The sequence below is a fragment of the Fistularia commersonii genome, chromosome 4 (genome assembly GCF_037954325.1).
Source record: "Fistularia commersonii isolate RoL2024-O1a breed Wild chromosome 4, RoL_Fcom_v1.0, whole genome shotgun sequence".
Classification (NCBI taxonomy): domain Eukaryota; kingdom Metazoa; phylum Chordata; class Actinopteri; order Syngnathiformes; family Fistulariidae; genus Fistularia; species Fistularia commersonii.
Genome location: NC_141287.1, coordinates 20,633,960 through 20,651,717, shown reverse-complemented (window position 1 = coordinate 20,651,717; position 17,758 = coordinate 20,633,960). Strand labels below are relative to the sequence as shown.

Genomic DNA, 17,758 nt, shown 5'->3' with positions numbered 1-17,758 from the left:
AGGAGGATCCAGAGAATAGGGTTCGATGGAGAAGGTGGCTTCGTTGTGGAGACCCCTGAAGAGAAAATCCCAAAGGAAAGTACATTTTGTCATAGGGGTGCAGGACATGTATGACTAAATAAAAAAGTGGCTGGATGGTTTGGACATGAACACCCCACTTATCGTGTCTAAAGAGCTGCCAGGCAGGAGGTCTAGAGGAAGACCAAAGAAAAGATGGATGGTCATAGTGAGAGAGGATATGAAGGTAGTGGGTGGGAGAGAGGAGGATCCAGAGAATAGGGTTCGATGGAGAAGGTGGCTTCGTTGTGGAGACCCCTGAAGAGAAAATCCCAAAGGAAAGTACATTTTGTCATAGGGGTGCAGGACATGTATGACCAAATAAAAGGGTTGCTGGGATGGTTTGGACATGAACACTCCTCTTATCGTGTCTAAACCATTGGTGGAGATCTGGGTAGAAGGTTGCTGAAGGTGGAGCTGCCAGGCAAGAGGTCCAGAGGAAGACCAAAGAGAAGATGGATGGAGATAGTGAGAGAGGGTATGAAGATAGTTGGTGTGAGACAGGAGGATCCAGAGAATAGGGTTCGATGGAGACGGTGGATTTGCTGTGGAGACCCCTGGAGGGAAAAGCCTAAAGGAAAGGAGAATTTGTCATAGGGGTGCAGGACATGTATGACTAAATAAAAAAGTGGCTGGGTGGTTTGGACATGAACACCCCACTTATCGTGTCTAAAGAGCTGCCAGGCAGGAGGTCTAGAGGAAGACCAAAGAAAAGATGGATGGTCATAGTGAGAGAGGATATGAAGGTAGTGGGTGGGAGAGAGGAGGATCCAGAGAATAGGGTTAGATGGAGAAGGTGGCTTCGTTGTGGAGACCCCTGAAGAGAAAATCCCAAAGGAAAGTACATTTTGTCATAGGGGTGCAGGACATGTATGACCAAATAAAAGGGTTGCTGGGATGGTTTGGACATGAACACTCCTCTTATCATGTCCTAACCATTGGTGAAGATCTGGGTAGAAGGTTGCTGAAGGTGGAGCTGCCAGGCAGGAGGTCCAGAGGAAGACCAAAGAGAAGATGGATGGAGATGGTGAGAGAGGATATGAAGATAGTTGGTGGGAGAGAGGAGGATCCAGAGAATAGGGTTCGAGACCCCTGAAGGGAAAAGCCCAAAGGAGGAGAAGACGATAAACCACTGCTTGTTTATTTGCCAAATGGTGCCACAAAATAACCAAAACAAGCCAGGTGTGGTTGGTGATGATCACGATGCAGTTCTGGAAGCCACTCGGATGAGAGGTGACACTTCTTCTTGTTCTTGCCTCCTCCATCCAATCATATTCTCTGCATCTCTTCTCTAACATCCACAAACTTCATGTCCCCTTTCACTCCAACCGTGAATCTTCTCTCTGGCCTCCTGCCTGGCAGTCCGACACCGATATATTCGCCGTCCCTCCCTCAGTCTGGATTCTCTGACCTTTATCTCCAAAACATCTGTTTTCCCTGTGACCAACCAGCTCCTTCCTGTTCCTTTTTTGTCCCGATCACGCTCAAAGAGAACTCGACATCTTCATCTGTGCTTCCTGTCTTTTCTTCGACGCGACCGTCTCCAAACCAGACAGCGTCGCCCGTCTACAAGGGAGGAAATTCAACCACGAAACTGTTTCCATTTCAATTTTCACTCTCTTTCAACTTGCACATCCTGCTAATTCTGTTTGCATCTGGCCACAGCAGTGCATTTATTATTCATTTTATTCCTACCGATCTGGGTTCACTGCGGACGGCAGAATGAGAATTTCTTGTACGGGAAATGTGTTTCCAGACGGTGTACATGATGACAAACGCTTTGAATCTTTGGCAAAAAAGATTTTCACCCTCTTTGTTCCTGATGTTGCCCATTGTCAACCCCGATGTTGTTGTTGTTGTTGTTGTTTACTTATAGCTGCCTTTTTTTTGTCTTACTATCTCCTGTCTCCTGCCGTTCTATTTCTATTCATATTTCTTTTTTTTTTGTCTTGCTATCTCCTGTCTTCTGCCTTTCTATTTCTATTTCTATTTAAATATTTATTTCCTTTTTTTTGTCTTGCCATCTCCTGTCTTCTGCCTTTCTATTTATATTTCTATTCATATTTATTTCCTTTTTTTTGTCTTGCTATCTCCTGTCTTCTGCATTTCTATTTATATTCATTCTTATTTCTTTTTTTTTGTCTTGTTATCTCTTGTCTACTGCCTTTCTATTTATATTTATATTCATATTTATTTCTTTTTTTGTCTTGCTATCTCCTGTCTTCTGCCTACCTATTTATATTTCTATTCATATTTATTTCCTTTTTTTTTGTCTTGCTATCTCCTGTCTTCTGCCTTTCTATTTATATTCATATTTATTTCTTTTTTTTGTCTTGTTATCTCTTGTCTTCTGCCTTTCTATTTATATTTATATTCATATTTATTTCTTTTTTTTTGTCTTGCTATCTGCCTTTCTATTTATATTTATATTTATTTCATTTTTGTGTCTTGCTATCATCTGCCTTTCTATTTATATTTATATTCATATTTATTTCCTTTTTTGTCTTGCTATCTCCTGTCGTCTGCCTTTCTATTTATATTTATACTTATATTTACATTTATTTCCTTTTTTTGTCTTGCTATCCCCCATCTTCTGCATTTTTATTTATATTTATTCTCATATTTCTTTTTTTTTTTAAACATTATAACTGTCACATTGCTGTGACTAAGGAATTTCCCCTATGGAGATCAATAAAGTTAATCTTATCTTATCTTAAATGGGAATTAACCTTGACCTGGATGACTGAGCACCTCCATCGTCGTGATGCGTGTTCATTAACGGATTACGAAAGCCGGCGAAGGATTTCCTTGAAAGCCACACCTTGAAATAAAAAAAAAAAAAAATGCAATTTTATTGTTGCGCGTGAATTTCAAGAATAGGACACAAATGACCAAAGATGCACGTTCGTATCTTAGACTCCGATTCCCCGTCAGTGAGAGATTCCAAGGTGTTGGAAGGGTCTAACGGACCGACGGCGCTTTTTTTTTTTGGGGTGCAGAGAACCTGGAGGAACCCACATGTGGAGAACATGGAGACTCCACACAGAAAGGCCACCTGGCGGAATCGAACCGCCAACCTTCTCGCCGGCATTCGATGTCCATATCTAAATATTCTGGATTGATCGATTTAGATGATCACTTTATAAGACTTCTTATTACAATCGTGAATTTATTATGGCAAGAAGACGTCATTAATAATGTCATATAATGATGAAAATTATAGTCTGAATAAATCTGACAAAACAAATCATACACAGCAGTCAGGTATCCTGTAAAGATATGCACAAACTCCTTTCTTTTCAAACTGCTACAGTGTGAATCGACAGAATCGAAATGCAATTTAGTCACATAAACATTGGACTGCAAGACGGCGTGCACATTAACGCAACTAACATGTTGCTGTTGATCTTTCAAGGGTTCATCCAGATTCGAAGTTGACCAATTTTGTCTTCTACTATATATGATGGGATTGTAAATGAAGCAGGAGAACCCTGGAAGGAACCGCACACGAGGGGAACTTCTAACAATAGACACGACAAACAAGCAGAAACTATGAAATGCCGGATCGTCCGATTTTCTACCATAGTAAAGTAAGTAAAATAAGTAAAGTGTGTAAATATAGGATATACACATAAGAATAGTCTGATAGGATAGATGCAGTATATAACATGAGATTAACAAAAACATGTGTTAGCTACCTTTCATTTGACAAGAAAAAAAATAAGAATAGGTGTGAAAAAATAAGTACAAGTGCAAAAAAAAAAAAGTGAAAATATAAAGCACATTAGAATAGTCTGATGGGATAGATATTGTATATGTCATGAGGTAAAAAAAAAGTGTTAGCAACCTTTTATTTGACAAGAAAAAAATAAGTATAGGTGTAGAAAAATAAGTATAAGTGAAAAAATAATGTGAAAAATATAAAGCACATTAGAATAGTCTAATGGGATAGACACTGTATATGTCATGAGGTAAAAAAAAACATGTGTCAGCTACCTTTTATTTGACAAGAAAAAAAAAACATATTGCATCGCGTGCTGGAAACTGAATAAAAGATCCATGACGTATTTTTCTTCTTATCACTTAAAAATGTCATTTTATGTTAACCTAGTAATTTTGTGGCTGAAGGAATCACTGTGCTTTATAATTTACAGGTTTATTTAGCTGCTGTCCTGCTGTGTTAGAAAATAAACTGGTTTTTTTTTTAAACATAAACAAATACAAGTTTATGGTTGAATGCTTAAAAAAAGGAATTTTGATAGACTATCTCCAGTAAATGTATTTTAGCTGCCCGGTATGTGACGAGAGACGACTTTTCCCTCTAAAAATAGGAAATACTCACCTTATCTAAGCACCAACCACTCTCATATTGAGCCTCACTGAAAATCGCTTCTTCTGCGAAGCAACGTTGGCTTTTTCATGTTATTTTCATTTTTGTTTTTTTTTTATCCTGGGGTTGATATTATTTCTGTATATCAAGTTTAAAAAAAAAAAGACAGATAAGTGGCATTTAAGCCTTTAACACTGACTACATCCTAAAAGCGAAAACCCCTTTCTGAATTGGAGTGTGAGTTGATGCCTTTCCAAGGCCACGTTCCACCTTCTCTAAGAAGGTTCTGTCTTGACGCAACCACTAGGTGTCATTATACATCTAGTTATCAATAAAAAAAAGCTGCCTCTTCTCAAGCCAATGATTGTGCTTTGCTAGTTTGTGCCTAAGGAAAGCGGACGAGAGCAGAAAACACACTCTATAAGTAAAGCTCTTTCCTCAGAGTGTGTTTCAGATCAATGTGATATTCCTCTCCTGGATTCCTGCTGTTATGCTCATAGATGGTCCGATTCATCTCGACGTGAATGTCCACCAGATGTCTCCTCCTGCTGGAACATGAAAAACGGTTCAATCGAAATACAAAGTTCAAGATACTTTCAGATTAATTTAGCTTTGAAACCCAATTGCGGGAGGCAGCTGGCTTGTACCTCCTTTGGCTTTTGTGAATGGTGTCAGTCAAAGCCTTCAGGTAAATGGAGCGATGATGTTCTTGCAGCAGTAGATGTTCATCAGTCCAGCAGTGACTCCAGAACATGTCTGCGTTCGAGGGGACGAAGAACCTCCCGGAAGCCTCCCCGTGCCCGTCCGTCTCCAGATCCTCATCCCTGAAGCTGTTGGGGTCACCGTGTCCCGACTCCGGGACGCTGTACCTCTGGATGAAGAACAATTTGGGCTTTCCGGCCAACGACGGGCACGCTTCGGCCGTGAAAAGACGCCTGACTCTGTCCAGAGTGAGACGTTGGCTGTAGGAATCGGTGGCCAGGAGATGACCGGACGTGCCACGGCTGATGATGCAACAGACAAAGCCGTCGCCTTTGTGGTACTCTCTCCCTCCTGATACCTCTCTGAGAGTCGACAGCACGTCCTCCGCCGTCGGCCATTTTTGGAGGATCACGTTGAACTCAAGGGACTTAAATAAGTTTTCCAACATCTCTGTGGGAGGAAGGGAAGAGTCGGTCATTCACCGTTAAAAAAAAAAAAAAGCCTGTACAGAAGACGAAAAGGTGGATGCAGAAAGTTTGGATTTCTTTCACCATTTTTGAACATCTAGTAATTGGTGATGCAGTATCTGTGTTTAATTTATAATGATATACTGACCGCCCACATTTTAATTTAGTTTTCTATGATCATCACAACCAGAAGGTCCCTGGTTGGATTCATGCAGGAAGAGTCTCCATGTTCTAACACAAGCAGAAAACAAGCAGGAGCTTAAGTGGAGACACGAAATTACGTATGAATAAGCCAGTGCTGACTGTCTGTCCGTCCGTCTGTCTCTCTCTATATATAAATGTACATATGATGTATATATATATATATATATATATATACACATGATATATACACATGCATATATACATACACATATATACACATACAGGTCTAACATTACATATGTATATGTATGTATACATGTGTACGTACATATACACATAAACACAAACATATATACATACAAATAAACAGATACCAGTATATATGCATGTGTGTATATATGTGTGTGTGTATATATATATATATATATACATTTATATACATATATATATACACGCTTATACACACACACATATACATGTATATATATATATATATATATATGCACACAAACACACACACACATATATATATCTCTCTATATATAGAGAGATATATATATTTCTCTTTTTCTACTTTTTTTTTTTTTGTTTTTTTATTTTATTCTGGATGTTCACAATGCTACCCCATGTGTTCCCTAATTGCCCCTCTGGGATAAATTAAGTTTTCCTGATTCTGATACTTCTTTATCCAACTTATATTTAGGGGGGATAAAATCCTCCAGCAGATGTTTCATTAGTCACTCAAATCAAAAGCATTTACAGAGTCAGTATATTGTCAATAAAGGAAAACAGTCTTGTTTCTCACCTCCATCATTACCCACACAGTCTATGATCAGACAAATGCCTCGGGGACTGGTAGTAAATTTGTACATATTTATTGGCGTCTACAACATAAGTGAGAAAACGTAGAAATTAGATACGGCGCTTCAGTCTTGAGACAAAGTGAGAGACGCAGCAGAGGACAAACTTCTTTTAACAAACCTGCTCCCTATGAAGAGGCGGTGCTGCGTTTTCTAAAATCAAACCAAAAATTATCTTGTCATAAATAACAGCGAGACTTGAAATCATTAAGTAGCGACCACACATTAATATTTGCTCTTTCTCACCGGCGTGATCGCAGCGCCCAGGTGTTCGCGGCGGTCGAGAACAGGATGTGTTTGAGGCGCCGCATGGAGACTAAACAGCAGAAACATTCAATGAGGTCATGGAGGAAAGAAGCAAATTGCATAGAATGTAAACACGCCCTTTTACTCACAGGAAGTCTCTGTCTGCGCAGCTGATTGGAATGTGGTTCGGGTGATGCAACTGTGAAAAATGGAAATGCAAAACAACAAATGAAGACACATGAATGCTTTCTATTTTGGTCTTCTTCTCTCCCTGGCGGCTGCTCCCTTCAGGGGTCGCCACAGTCGATCAACCTTCTCCATCCAACTCTATTCTCTGGATCCTCCTCTCTCGCACCAACTAACTTCATATCCTTCTCTTTGGTCTTCCTTTAGACCTCTGATTCCAGCATCCATGTATCAAAATATTCACTCTCCCTCCTCTGTGCGACCCAGCCATCTCGGTTCGGCTCCTCTGACCTTCTCTCCAAAACATCTAACACGTGCCGTCCCTCTGATGGACTCATTCCTGCTCCTATCCGACCTCAACCACAGCTACAACATCTTCATCTCTGCTTTTCCTCAATGCCCTTGTCTCCAAACCATACAGCATCGCTAGTCTCACCGCTGTTTTTTCCATCTTTCCTTTCATTCTGACTCTCATCGCACGTCACCCCTGACATTTTTCTCCAGCTTTCTACTTCAGCACTGTGTTGTAATTGTATTTATTCATGTGAAGACCTCATTCGACAAAGTTTTCTGAACCTTGATAGATTTATCATCAATAATCACATTTGAGGGTATTACGATACTTTATAACCATTGTTAACTTGAAATAATCTAAAAAAAAACAAAGTTCAAACATGCACAAGCTGCACTAAAAACATGAATGGTGCGTGAGAATAAGGAGATAAATGTATCCGTTGGACCGAAGTATATAAATAAAGATGCAAGCAAACACGGTTGCCAGTCAGGTCACATATATACACGTATCTCGTAAACCTTGAATTGTTAATTCAAGGTTACTGCGCTGATGCCCCAGATCAGGTTAGGCACCAAGTTAGGCTACGCAGTGTGTGTGTACGTTTGTGTATGTCTTTGTCAAAAAAAAAAAAAACTTCACTAACCCAAGCTTACTGTTCTGTATATTTCCTGTGCATCTTGTATTTGCAAGTGTTATTTGCAGTCCCTATGTCTTCTATTGTAAGTCGCTTTGGGTAAAAGCATCTGCCAATTGTAATGTAATGTAATGTTAAAGGAAACCCTATAAGATTTTCAAAATGACTCTTGAAGACTAATCCCTCCAAACATATGGAAAAGTGACCCACGGTTGCAGGTGTCAGGGTTTAATGCCTCGCTTATACTCGTTTTATTTTGTAAAAAGTAGGCTCTCACCTGAAGTCTTGTACTTTTTCACTTTTTTGGCAAGGTCAACCCGCTCAATGTCTCTGAAACAGTCTTCTACAAAGTCAACTTTATCAGATGAAAGCAAGTCCAGCTTCTCTAGCTCCAGAGCTAGGTCAAGGAAACTCTGTCATTGAAAAGAACCACACATTTCTGCTGAAAACATAAATGAAAGTTTTGTGACGGGCGAAAGATAAGAAAAAAAAACAAAAAAAAGGAACTCCGTGAAGAAAGACGTCAGAGAATTTCCCCTCCCACGCCGGAATTCACATGAAGAGGAAGGGACAAAATGACTGAAGCACCATTCATAGTTTCTCGCCCGCACCCTCGCCATGAAACAGGAACAGATACTCACCTGCGCTTGATCAATTTTCTCACGAGTGACGGTGCCATGGAGCAAGAATTTCAATCTCCTCAAATCTTCGCTGTCCATGTTGTCACTGATATCAACCATCAGCACTCTGCAGCAAACACACACAGCAGTTATTTCAAGGAGGCTTTCTGTGTTGACTCAAAATAATCCCCTCCATTTACATACTGTGCCATGGAAATGACAACACTGCCAGTATCACACGCGTTTGATTAAAACCCCCCTGGTATGTACGAATATGAAAGTCCACATTCACTCTTTGTTTTGTTGTTCCTTTTTTTGGCTATAATAAAGTATCCTTCACTATTTTACTATTTATTTATTATATATATATAATTTACTTTTTATATTATATATAATAATTATTATATTTATTATGATATTACAATATTTAACAATAATTATTTTTATTATTACTATTATTATTACTATTTTCCTGTGGAATTTCTCCACAATTTCCACAAAGTCCGTTTTATTGCCAATTTCTCCACATAAGCCAGACATACAGCGCAAACACATTTCTCCCAATTACAAGGTGACAGAATAAAAAAATTCACAGCAAAAAGAGAGGACAATGCCTAACAGAACCGAGTAAGTGAGCAGAAGATTTGAACATTTACCAAGAAAGATATAGCAGAAAAAAAAGATAGTGCAACAGAGGTCATAAAACAAATAAGTAAATACCATTCAAATTCGTAGGCATGAACACAGAGTGAAAAATATTGCGGTGTTCTTTGACAGTGGGAGTTCTTTGATTTTATATTTCATTTTTTGAACATTTGAACATTTACCAAGAAAGATATAGCAGAAAAAAAAGATATTGCGACAGAGGTCATAAAACAAATAACTAAATACCATTCAAATTTATAGGCATGAACACAGAGTGAAAAATACTGCAGTGTTCTTTGACAGTGGGAGTTCTTTGATTTTATATTTAATTTTTAACGAAAAATGCCCCGGGCCAAGTCCAAAGTTTTACTTTGTTTTAGTGTAAAGGAGAACAAGTAAATGATAAAAATCTGTCTATGTAATGAAGCAAAAAATACATGACCAACAACATGAGATTCATGAAGAAAAGTAAGTGCACTTTCAACTACACTGTCCCTGTTCTGTCTTTTCAGTTCTCCATGTATTTTGTTGTATTTTTTGTCACGGCGAGTCTCATAGTGACACCGAAACTTGCCACATCCACACCAAGCATACAGGTTTCTTATTAACCTCAACCAACAAATAAGATGCGGTCCATTTCTCTTCGTAAACCCGACGCTCCATGTCCAACGACATCTCGCTGATGAGGGTGTCGTGGCCAAAGCAAAAGCGAGTACATTTCAAACGATAAATAAAGAAGCTATTGACGCATTGCTGCCATCTTCTATAAGTTCTGGGTCACATGGTGTTGTGCTGTGTGGCTAACACTGACTGCAACAGTGCGACCCTAGCAGACAATCCAGCAGCTGCATTTTTATATTTAAAGACATACATGATTTTTATGCATTTTTTTGCAATTGTAGATTTATTCCACAGTAGCAGAGGAACAGCACATGTTAGATGTTTTGGAAAGAAGGTCAGAGAAGCCAGACTCAGATGGTTGGGTCATGTACAGAGAAGGGATAGTGAATAAATTGGTAGACGGATGCTGGAATTGGAGCTGCCAGGCAAGAGGTCTGGAGGAAGACCAGAGAGAAGATTTATGGACGTAGTGAGAGAGGATATGAAGGTAGTCGGTGTGAGAGAGGAGGATACGGAGAATAGGGTTAGATGGAGAAAGTGGCGACCCCTGAAGGGAAAAGCCGAAAAAAGAAGAAGAATATTTATTCCACGGGTCAGTTCGGACCGGTGCTGGCCCACGGGCCGTGCGTTTGACACCCTGATCTAGAGGAAGACAAGGTCATGGGCGGCGTGACCCAGGACATAAGCATAGTTGGTATGAGAGAAGATGATGCACAGAATTAGAGGAAAAGGAGAAGACAAAAACAAACAAAAAAATGACTCCACAAAATACTAGTGACAAGTAGTTGTGAAGCGTGTGTGAGTGTGTTACCTGTATCTTGGCAGGTAGTCCAAAGAGCCTTCCAGCTCGGCTCTGCCAATACGGAAGACTTTCCTGAGCACGTCAAAACGCTTCAGGTGCAACAAGATCTCGACCAGGAAGTAGCGTCCGCGTCCGGAGGCGGCCACCCTGGAGAGGAGCGCCTCGCTCAGCGGCTCCGCGTCCGGCGTCTCGGACAGATAAAGAAGCGTCCTCCGCTCCTCCACGCCCAGGGATTCGCATATCGTTCGAACGAGATAGCGCAGCTCGCCGTTCTCCACGGCCATAACTACCGGAAAAGTGTCGGCAACTTACAAATACAACCGCGAGATGTTTCCGTTTGTCTTTAACGATTCGTCGGGAGAAAACTGCATTTTGACAGCAGGCGAGCGGCCGAGGCGACATTCGCGGCCGTTTTGGAGAAGTGATCGAGAACGAAAGAGGAATTTACAAGACCGCATTGACGCCGGGGGAACACGAACCCCTCACCCACGCACATTACACGTTTGAATACCTTATTTGATTTACATTTTGAGCAGTTTTTCAAGAGGGATCCCCGGGAACGCCACCGCGACGGTGACGAGGAAACAGAAAGCACAAACAGAAAAAACAGAAGGCGGAGCTGGTGAAGTTAAAAACAGCACATGGTGCTGCTAAAGGGACAGTGTTGATCATTTTATCGAGGTGATGTGAACAGTAGAATTTTTTCTCTCTGCGGATGGAAGTCTGAATGACTCATAATTTAAAAGCACTACGAGCCGACAAGCCATGTGTCGGAAACTTTGAGCTTCTTGTTTTTTTTTTTGTATTTCCGCGAAACCATTTGCACTGCCACCTCGATTTCATCGAAAATAGTGCTTTAGTTAAATCTTTATTTTCCTGCTCAATTCCCTCAGACTACCCTGTTTGTCTGTAAAAAATACTTTATTGGTCCCCATAGAGGAAATTCGTCTGTCACAGCAGCGCAACTATGGCAATATAAATACAAATAGAGACAATTAAAACATTAAAACCACTAAAAAATAGGCAGCAAAATGAACGACGACAGAATGAAGAGAGAAAAGAAACAATAACAAGGGTGAATGAACAACAACAACCATCTCCATATGACGAATTAAACACTACCTTCATTTACTGTAGAAATGCAGAGTGATTTGCATATTGCACAATATTATAAAGTAATTTATTGAGTGATGTATCTCCTTTTTCTCGATCATTTACTCTTGATGTTGACCTGTTCACAACGTAAACATCCAGTTTCTGCGATTCGATAACGACACCGAAATGTCCGACGGACATGAACGCATCACCCTCCCTCCCCTACAGGACGTTGTAGCCGCTGCTGAGTAAAAGCGCACTGAGTTCCGCTCGCCGCTTTCAGCACCATTGCAGTGTGGAGAGATCATACGGAGGTGCACCGACGGAGACCGGGCTGGAGAGGAGGCAAATAAATACCTGACCTGGGTCGAACACCACCTACTCCTCTGACACGGTTACCGCAACGAGAGTCACCCCCGAGGGTAGGTACTCGGTGATACGTTGACGAGCAAAACATGATTTCCCAGTTAGCCGCGGACTTGGAACATCATCAACACGGTGGTGTTGATGGACACCTCGGGAGAAGGTTAGCGCCTTGGAGATCAAGTGTAAAAAAAAAAAAAAAGTGTGTTCGTAAGTTGTGGATCCAGAGGGCTTCCGGGCAGTTTTCGGGCCTGGTCACGACCGAGGATGAGGATGTGTACACGCTTTTTGACAAGTAATGTGATGGACGTGCCAAGCTAAGGCGGCTAACGCTTGCCGTAGTGACTCAAGCTGTCGTGGCAGGTAACGTTAGCTAGCCGTCAAGTGAGCGGCTAGCGGAGGTGAGCCGCTTGTTAGCTAGCCGGCCGGCTTGGTGTTAGCTGTCTATAAAATCCACAGCATTTCCACTCCAGAATGACCCTCTGCGACAGTGCTATAGCTTATTTAGGTAAAAATAATAATAAAAAAAGAAATATATTTTATTTTGAAAAGTGGAAGCGGAAGTCTACATTTCCCTCTATTAACTTTTTTTTGCCGTGTTCTGTTCAAGTGTCCGCTGTTGTTTGAGCAGTTGGTCGTCCGGTCATCCGGACTTGGTAGGTTTAAATAATTACTTTTTATTTAATAATCATTTCGAGGCATCATGGAAATTAAAAATTTCATTTTTTTGGCATTTTATTTCAACTTAAAAAAATCATTCATGATCATCTGAATGCACCGACATTATTCTGTATGTAATCATCCATCCAAAATTGAACAAAAGGTAAAAATAAGAAGTTTCTAAATTCAATATTGATTGAAATACTTACTAAAGTTTTCAGAGAAAATAGTTTGGCGGGTCGGCTGTGGCCCGCGGGCCCTAAAATGCCCAGGCCTGGCATCAACTAACCTTTGTGGCTCCACGCTGAGATGCAAAATATACGGTGGTGGGTGTGAAGTCGAGCAAACAAAAAAGTCGATTAAATAACCAGTTAATTATTCACCTACTTGAAATTTATTGTGGAAATTGTCTGGTTTATTGCTGAGCAAACAGTGCACCTTTTTGTGCATCATTTAGATTTTGGACTGATAATTTGGACAAAAGACATGGGAGGTTACGTCTCTATCGTTGGAAAATAGTTATTTACATTTGTAATTCACTTAGAATTAAATGACTGATAATGTGACTCTCAAAAGCAGCTAAAGATCGCTTGTGGCCTCGTTCAGAGCCAGATGCGCGACGCAATAGTCACCTCGAGCAGTTCAGCATCTCAGGCGCCAAAAAGAAAACCTAGTGAAGTATACTGTCAACGAATCGCTTAATTCCGTAAAGACACCGCTCATTTCCTTTAGCTCAGCGGGGTTCATACATAATGTCGTCAGAGGCAAAAGCTGTCGATCCAGACAATACTTTGCCATCTGCTGCTCATCCCAGATCTCGTTCCTCCGTTCCTCCTCCCCTGATCTGTCTCCGCCCGCAGCCGCCAAGTGGTTTGGGACCAGGGTATCATCAAAGCAGCAGTCTATTTTCGACAGAAACTCCATTTACCCACATTATCTATGCCTCTGTCTCCAGGAGTGGAGAAACCTAAAGTGCACGCTTTTACAAATGGTTATCTTATTCCAAGATGTCTGATAGGGACAAAGCTATAAAGAGTTGGAACGTTCGCTGAATTTGTATTTTTGGGCTCAACTTCCCGACAAATAATGAGATGATGGTCTGTGAGCCGTCTCTGGATAAGACCTGGTCTTATTCAGGGCGGTTTCTACCCTGAGATTCCGGCACTTCTAAATGAGTCGGTTTTCATGAACGCATTTTTATTTAACATGTTTACAGAGACAACAGAAATAGATGTTTGGAAAGCTGTGTTTATTTTTGTCGGTCAAATAATGTGTCTGGAGACACAACGGGTCATCGCACTTTGCTGTCGGCGAAGGACAGTTTTTCGAAGCCCTTTCCAATCAGTTGTTATTCCATCTTAATCGCTTTCATCTGTTATTAACATGAAAACAGAATTTTGCGAATTTTTTGTCGCGGGCACGTACTGTGTCTGTTTGAAGACGAGAGTTTAAGCATTTCGTGACGCGTTAGAATAATTTACTATTTGCCTGTGGCAGTTTGAGCAAATAAAACCGCTCGTGGCAGTCAAGCACCACTGACGGGGTCTAGTGTTTACACGAGACATTAAAACATGCAGAATTAATAGATTAATTTGCATTATTGATATTTCACTGAATGAAGTAGGGTAAATGAGTGGGTAAACTGGCAGGGTGATGATTGGCTGAAGCTGACTCTTCAGATGGATTGACTTCAAGCACGAGAGAGAGCGTCGCTTACGCCCGTCATTTACCAAGCACCGCATCTGAAGCATCCACACACGGGATTGTTTGTTTTCTTAGCTTGTCGGAAATGTTAGGAGAAGAGGAAATTACTGAGAAGCCGTTGTTGACTTCCTTCTTATGAAAATAAAATGTCATGTGCCGAGTGCATTCAGTGCTACACTTGAATGTGGAGTAAATGAGCAGATACCAGTGTGTCCGACACTTACCTGATGCGGTTTCATAACAGATCTGAGTCGGGCCCGAAACAGCTTTGACCCAAAACAAAATTCTAACCATACTAATCCCTCTCGTGTTGCCTCCCTCCCACCTATGGTGATGCACACACCCAAGGGATCAAAGCTGTAATTAGCCTGGCATGGATTAGCAGTGGGGACTATTTTCCACTGCACTTGCCCCCCCCCCAGAGTCAGCGGCTCACGTGGGCAGCTCGTACCCCACGGTTCCTTTTGCTACAGGAGAAAAATGGTCTTATTTTTGTCATTATATGCCCACAGTTAACCCCGTTTTTCGACATTGAGCATTTGTGATATTAGTGTTTGTCAAAAACAATAGTCTCTCCGAAATCAGTTTCTCACTGCATCCAATAATCTGGGAGAGTCATTCATGCAGGTAGTCAAGCAAACCTGCTGGATATGTTGTTGGCAGAGTGTGTATGTGTGTGTGTGTGTCTTCATGGTATGTAGTACGTTTCCCTCCAGTCAGATCTGTGTGTGTCTATCAGACGAACAAGAGTTCATACTGTTTCTCTCGGGGCTCCAAAGAGGCGGGGAAGCATCATGTCAGTGTTTGCTTCCCTGTTTACGAATTGATTCTTTCAAAGCTGAGTGTGAATCGCAAGCCTTTATTACTGAAGCTAGTAATTATCATTCACACAGATCTGTGAAAATGTATTCCATTGACATAGTTTGGATAGAAACTCCCTTAAAAGCATCCTTAGCTGATTTCAAGATATCTTGTGTAATTTCAGTGATAAGAACTGTGATTTATTTTGGGGTGGGGGTAATTTTGTAGGCCGATCATCTCTCACCCCTTAGATCATTTTTGCTGATATTTAATGTTTTCCCTCACACTTTTCAGTTCATTTCTTAAGTACTTATGCGATGACCAACATTTGTGACGGATGGTGACATTCTTGAAGTATAATTATTTTAAATATTTAGATTGTATGTGTGAATCTACTTTTGCAAGTGTCTTGGGCTATTGCCATTGAAAGAGTGTTTATTACTTGACTTTTGTGAATGCTTCTATTCATTTTGAGTAACAAGGGAAACAAGCTAATAAGTTCGTTCCCATGGAAGTGGTTGACAGGCTTTGTTCTTTTATATGACCAGTATGTCAGCGTGTCACCGATTTCCACCTACTTCAGTTATTTTCATTGCCGAGTCCAATATTACCAGCCCGGCTTATTGTAAACAAAGTTTAAACCACTAATCTCTCAAAACAATAAAATACTTGAATTGATCTTGACTCTATTGAGTTGTCAATTGCCACCAATCACTGTTGAAATTCTTACACAATGTGATGTGTGCGCTCAAAGATGGTTATATTTCTGCCCGTATCAGTAAATGTTTGAAAACTTTGAAAACGTTTTTAGCTTTCACCCCTTTCTTAATGTAATTGCTTTGACAAGTGAGCCCGTCATTTGGAAAGGACAGTCTGTGTTCACATTCCCTTTTTATTTTTCCCCAAACCCTTTTGTGTGCTCAATTTCATTCACTTTGGGTGTGATGTGACAGTGTCAGATTAGATGCTTCAATACATCTTAATATTTTGGCAAATGTCGTGAGTCAGGGTTTGTTTATCTTTGGGCTTCGAGGCATTAAAAGATAGTCATACTTACTGGAATGTAATAAATTGTCATGACTGAAACCTTCACCTTGCACTCTCCTACGCCACAAGAGACAGCAGAGACAGAAACTAAAACTTTAAAAGAAAAGAAAGGATAAACAAGTTTTTAGACTCACTGAGCTGCAGAATATGATGGTAAACAAATCCTCTTTCCTGGTGATTTTGTACCACGGACTGCTACAGTTGCAGAATCTCTATTGGGCCACAGAAGTACTTCTGACAAATCACAATATCTTGACCGTACGAGACATTTGATTAAATCAGTAAATATGCTTTATTTCATACCACAACGGAGCTACATCTGTTACACTGCTCTTATTAACCAAACATTGTCTTTTTTGTGAATCCTAATGCCTGTTTTGTATTTGTATTTCATTTTTTGCCATTCCACAATAATGAAAGATATTATGCATACATCAATAAGTACATCTAGGCTCCAATTGACCCTGTGATTGCTTTCAGTTGATGCTGCTTCACTTGTCACATTTTGTATGCAGAAAGAAACCGAAATGTCCTCCTCACTTGATCACAATTAGTTATTTTTTTTATTTTTTACTTTTATGAGTAAATTTCTGAGTTACCTTATTTTGCTTCTCCTGTCCGTTGCCAGTTTGCATGTCATTTGGAGAATGATTTACACTAAAACCCTTTTGTTTGGGAAATGGCTAAGCCAAGGTAATAGGTTTTCATCTTATGTGATCCCTATTTCTATGCAAGTCCTTGCATTCCTGCTCTTCAACCTCTTGTTGCGCTCTGAGGTCATCCCTCCAGGCCCGTCCGAAGCTGGACACTCGCCAAAGCCTGTTAGGTTCTTGTAGCCTCTGGACTGTCGCCAGTTATTTGTTGTTGTGATATGATGGAAAATTCATGGAAGTGAAATGCAGAAGTGGACTATGACAGCATGTGCTGGAGAGTTTGGAACAAACACAAGCATTAGGCAAAGGCAGTGTGTGAGAACACGACCATCTGTACATAGTTGGTTAGGAGTAAGAGACAATGTAGAACAAATGAAAATGTGCACTTGATAAAAACAAAAAACAAAAAAAAAAAAAAAAAACCTGGACATGTTTTAGTTCCTGAATGCAAGAGCAATCCTGACAATGGCTCACCGACTGATGCATAATAATTGTCCGCAGTTGCTAGCAGACGTCTGTCATTATCTGGTGAATGTCTTTGCATCTGCTGCAGTGAATACATGAAGCCCATATTGAGGTCAGTAGGGAGCTGAGCGTGAATTGTGTGTGAATGGACGTCATCTTATATTCTCCTGATACTTACTCCTGACTTATCCAGGTCTTAAAATGGGGTTCCTGGAGGTCCCACATCAAAACTGCTCAAAGCAGACCATTGTTTCTTTGCTGAGCGGCTTATGTGGCAGCTGAGTATTTCCACGCTTTTCTCTGGAGTTTAGGTAAATGCTTGAAGGCACTCATACCCAGATTCACCGTCAGCAGTGCTAAA

General features: G+C 40.6%; 2 protein-coding genes across 4 annotated transcripts in view; one reads left to right on the top strand and one right to left on the bottom strand.

Moving 5' to 3' along the window:
* Positions 1-3,212: 3,212 nt before the first annotated feature.
* LOC147235095 (CASP8 and FADD-like apoptosis regulator) lies at positions 3,213-11,204 on the bottom strand. 2 transcript variants are annotated; one of them, XM_086145944.1, is made up of 9 exons: positions 10,619-11,204; positions 8,563-8,668; positions 8,199-8,334; positions 6,956-7,005; positions 6,807-6,876; positions 6,682-6,713; positions 6,506-6,584; positions 5,035-5,539; positions 3,213-4,935 (listed from the first exon to the last, which is right to left on the bottom strand). In XM_086145944.1, the coding sequence occupies exons 1-9, from the start codon at positions 10,891-10,893 to the stop codon at positions 4,806-4,808; spliced, it is 1,383 nt and encodes a 460-aa protein (XP_086002070.1). In that variant the 5' UTR covers positions 10,894-11,204; the 3' UTR covers positions 3,213-4,805. The 2 variants fall into 2 exon arrangements, with proteins under 2 accessions (XP_086002070.1, XP_086002071.1); XM_086145945.1 differs by having other exon boundaries at positions 3,213-4,932; positions 10,619-11,202.
* A 782-nt stretch (positions 11,205-11,986) lies between these two features.
* The window catches only part of LOC147235094 (hyccin 2), a 41,841-nt gene continuing 36,069 nt past the window's right edge, over positions 11,987-17,758 (top strand). For both annotated transcript variants that reach the window (XM_086145943.1, XM_086145942.1), the window contains exon 1: positions 11,987-12,126. The gene's annotated coding sequence lies outside the window, so the exon portion shown is untranslated. The remainder of the gene's footprint in view (positions 12,127-17,758) is intronic.

Coding starts and splice junctions, on each gene's coding strand:
- LOC147235095 (XM_086145944.1), bottom strand. CDS start 10,893: ATGGCCGTGGAGAACGGCGAGCTGCGCTATCTCGTTCGAACGATATGC. Junction 8,669..10,618: donor GACTACCTGCCAAGATACAG/GTAACACACTCA, acceptor TGTTTGCTGCAG/AGTGCTGATGGTTGATATCA. Junction 6,877..6,955: donor TGCGCAGACAGAGACTTCCT/GTGAGTAAAAGG, acceptor TCTGCTGTTTAG/TCTCCATGCGGCGCCTCAAA.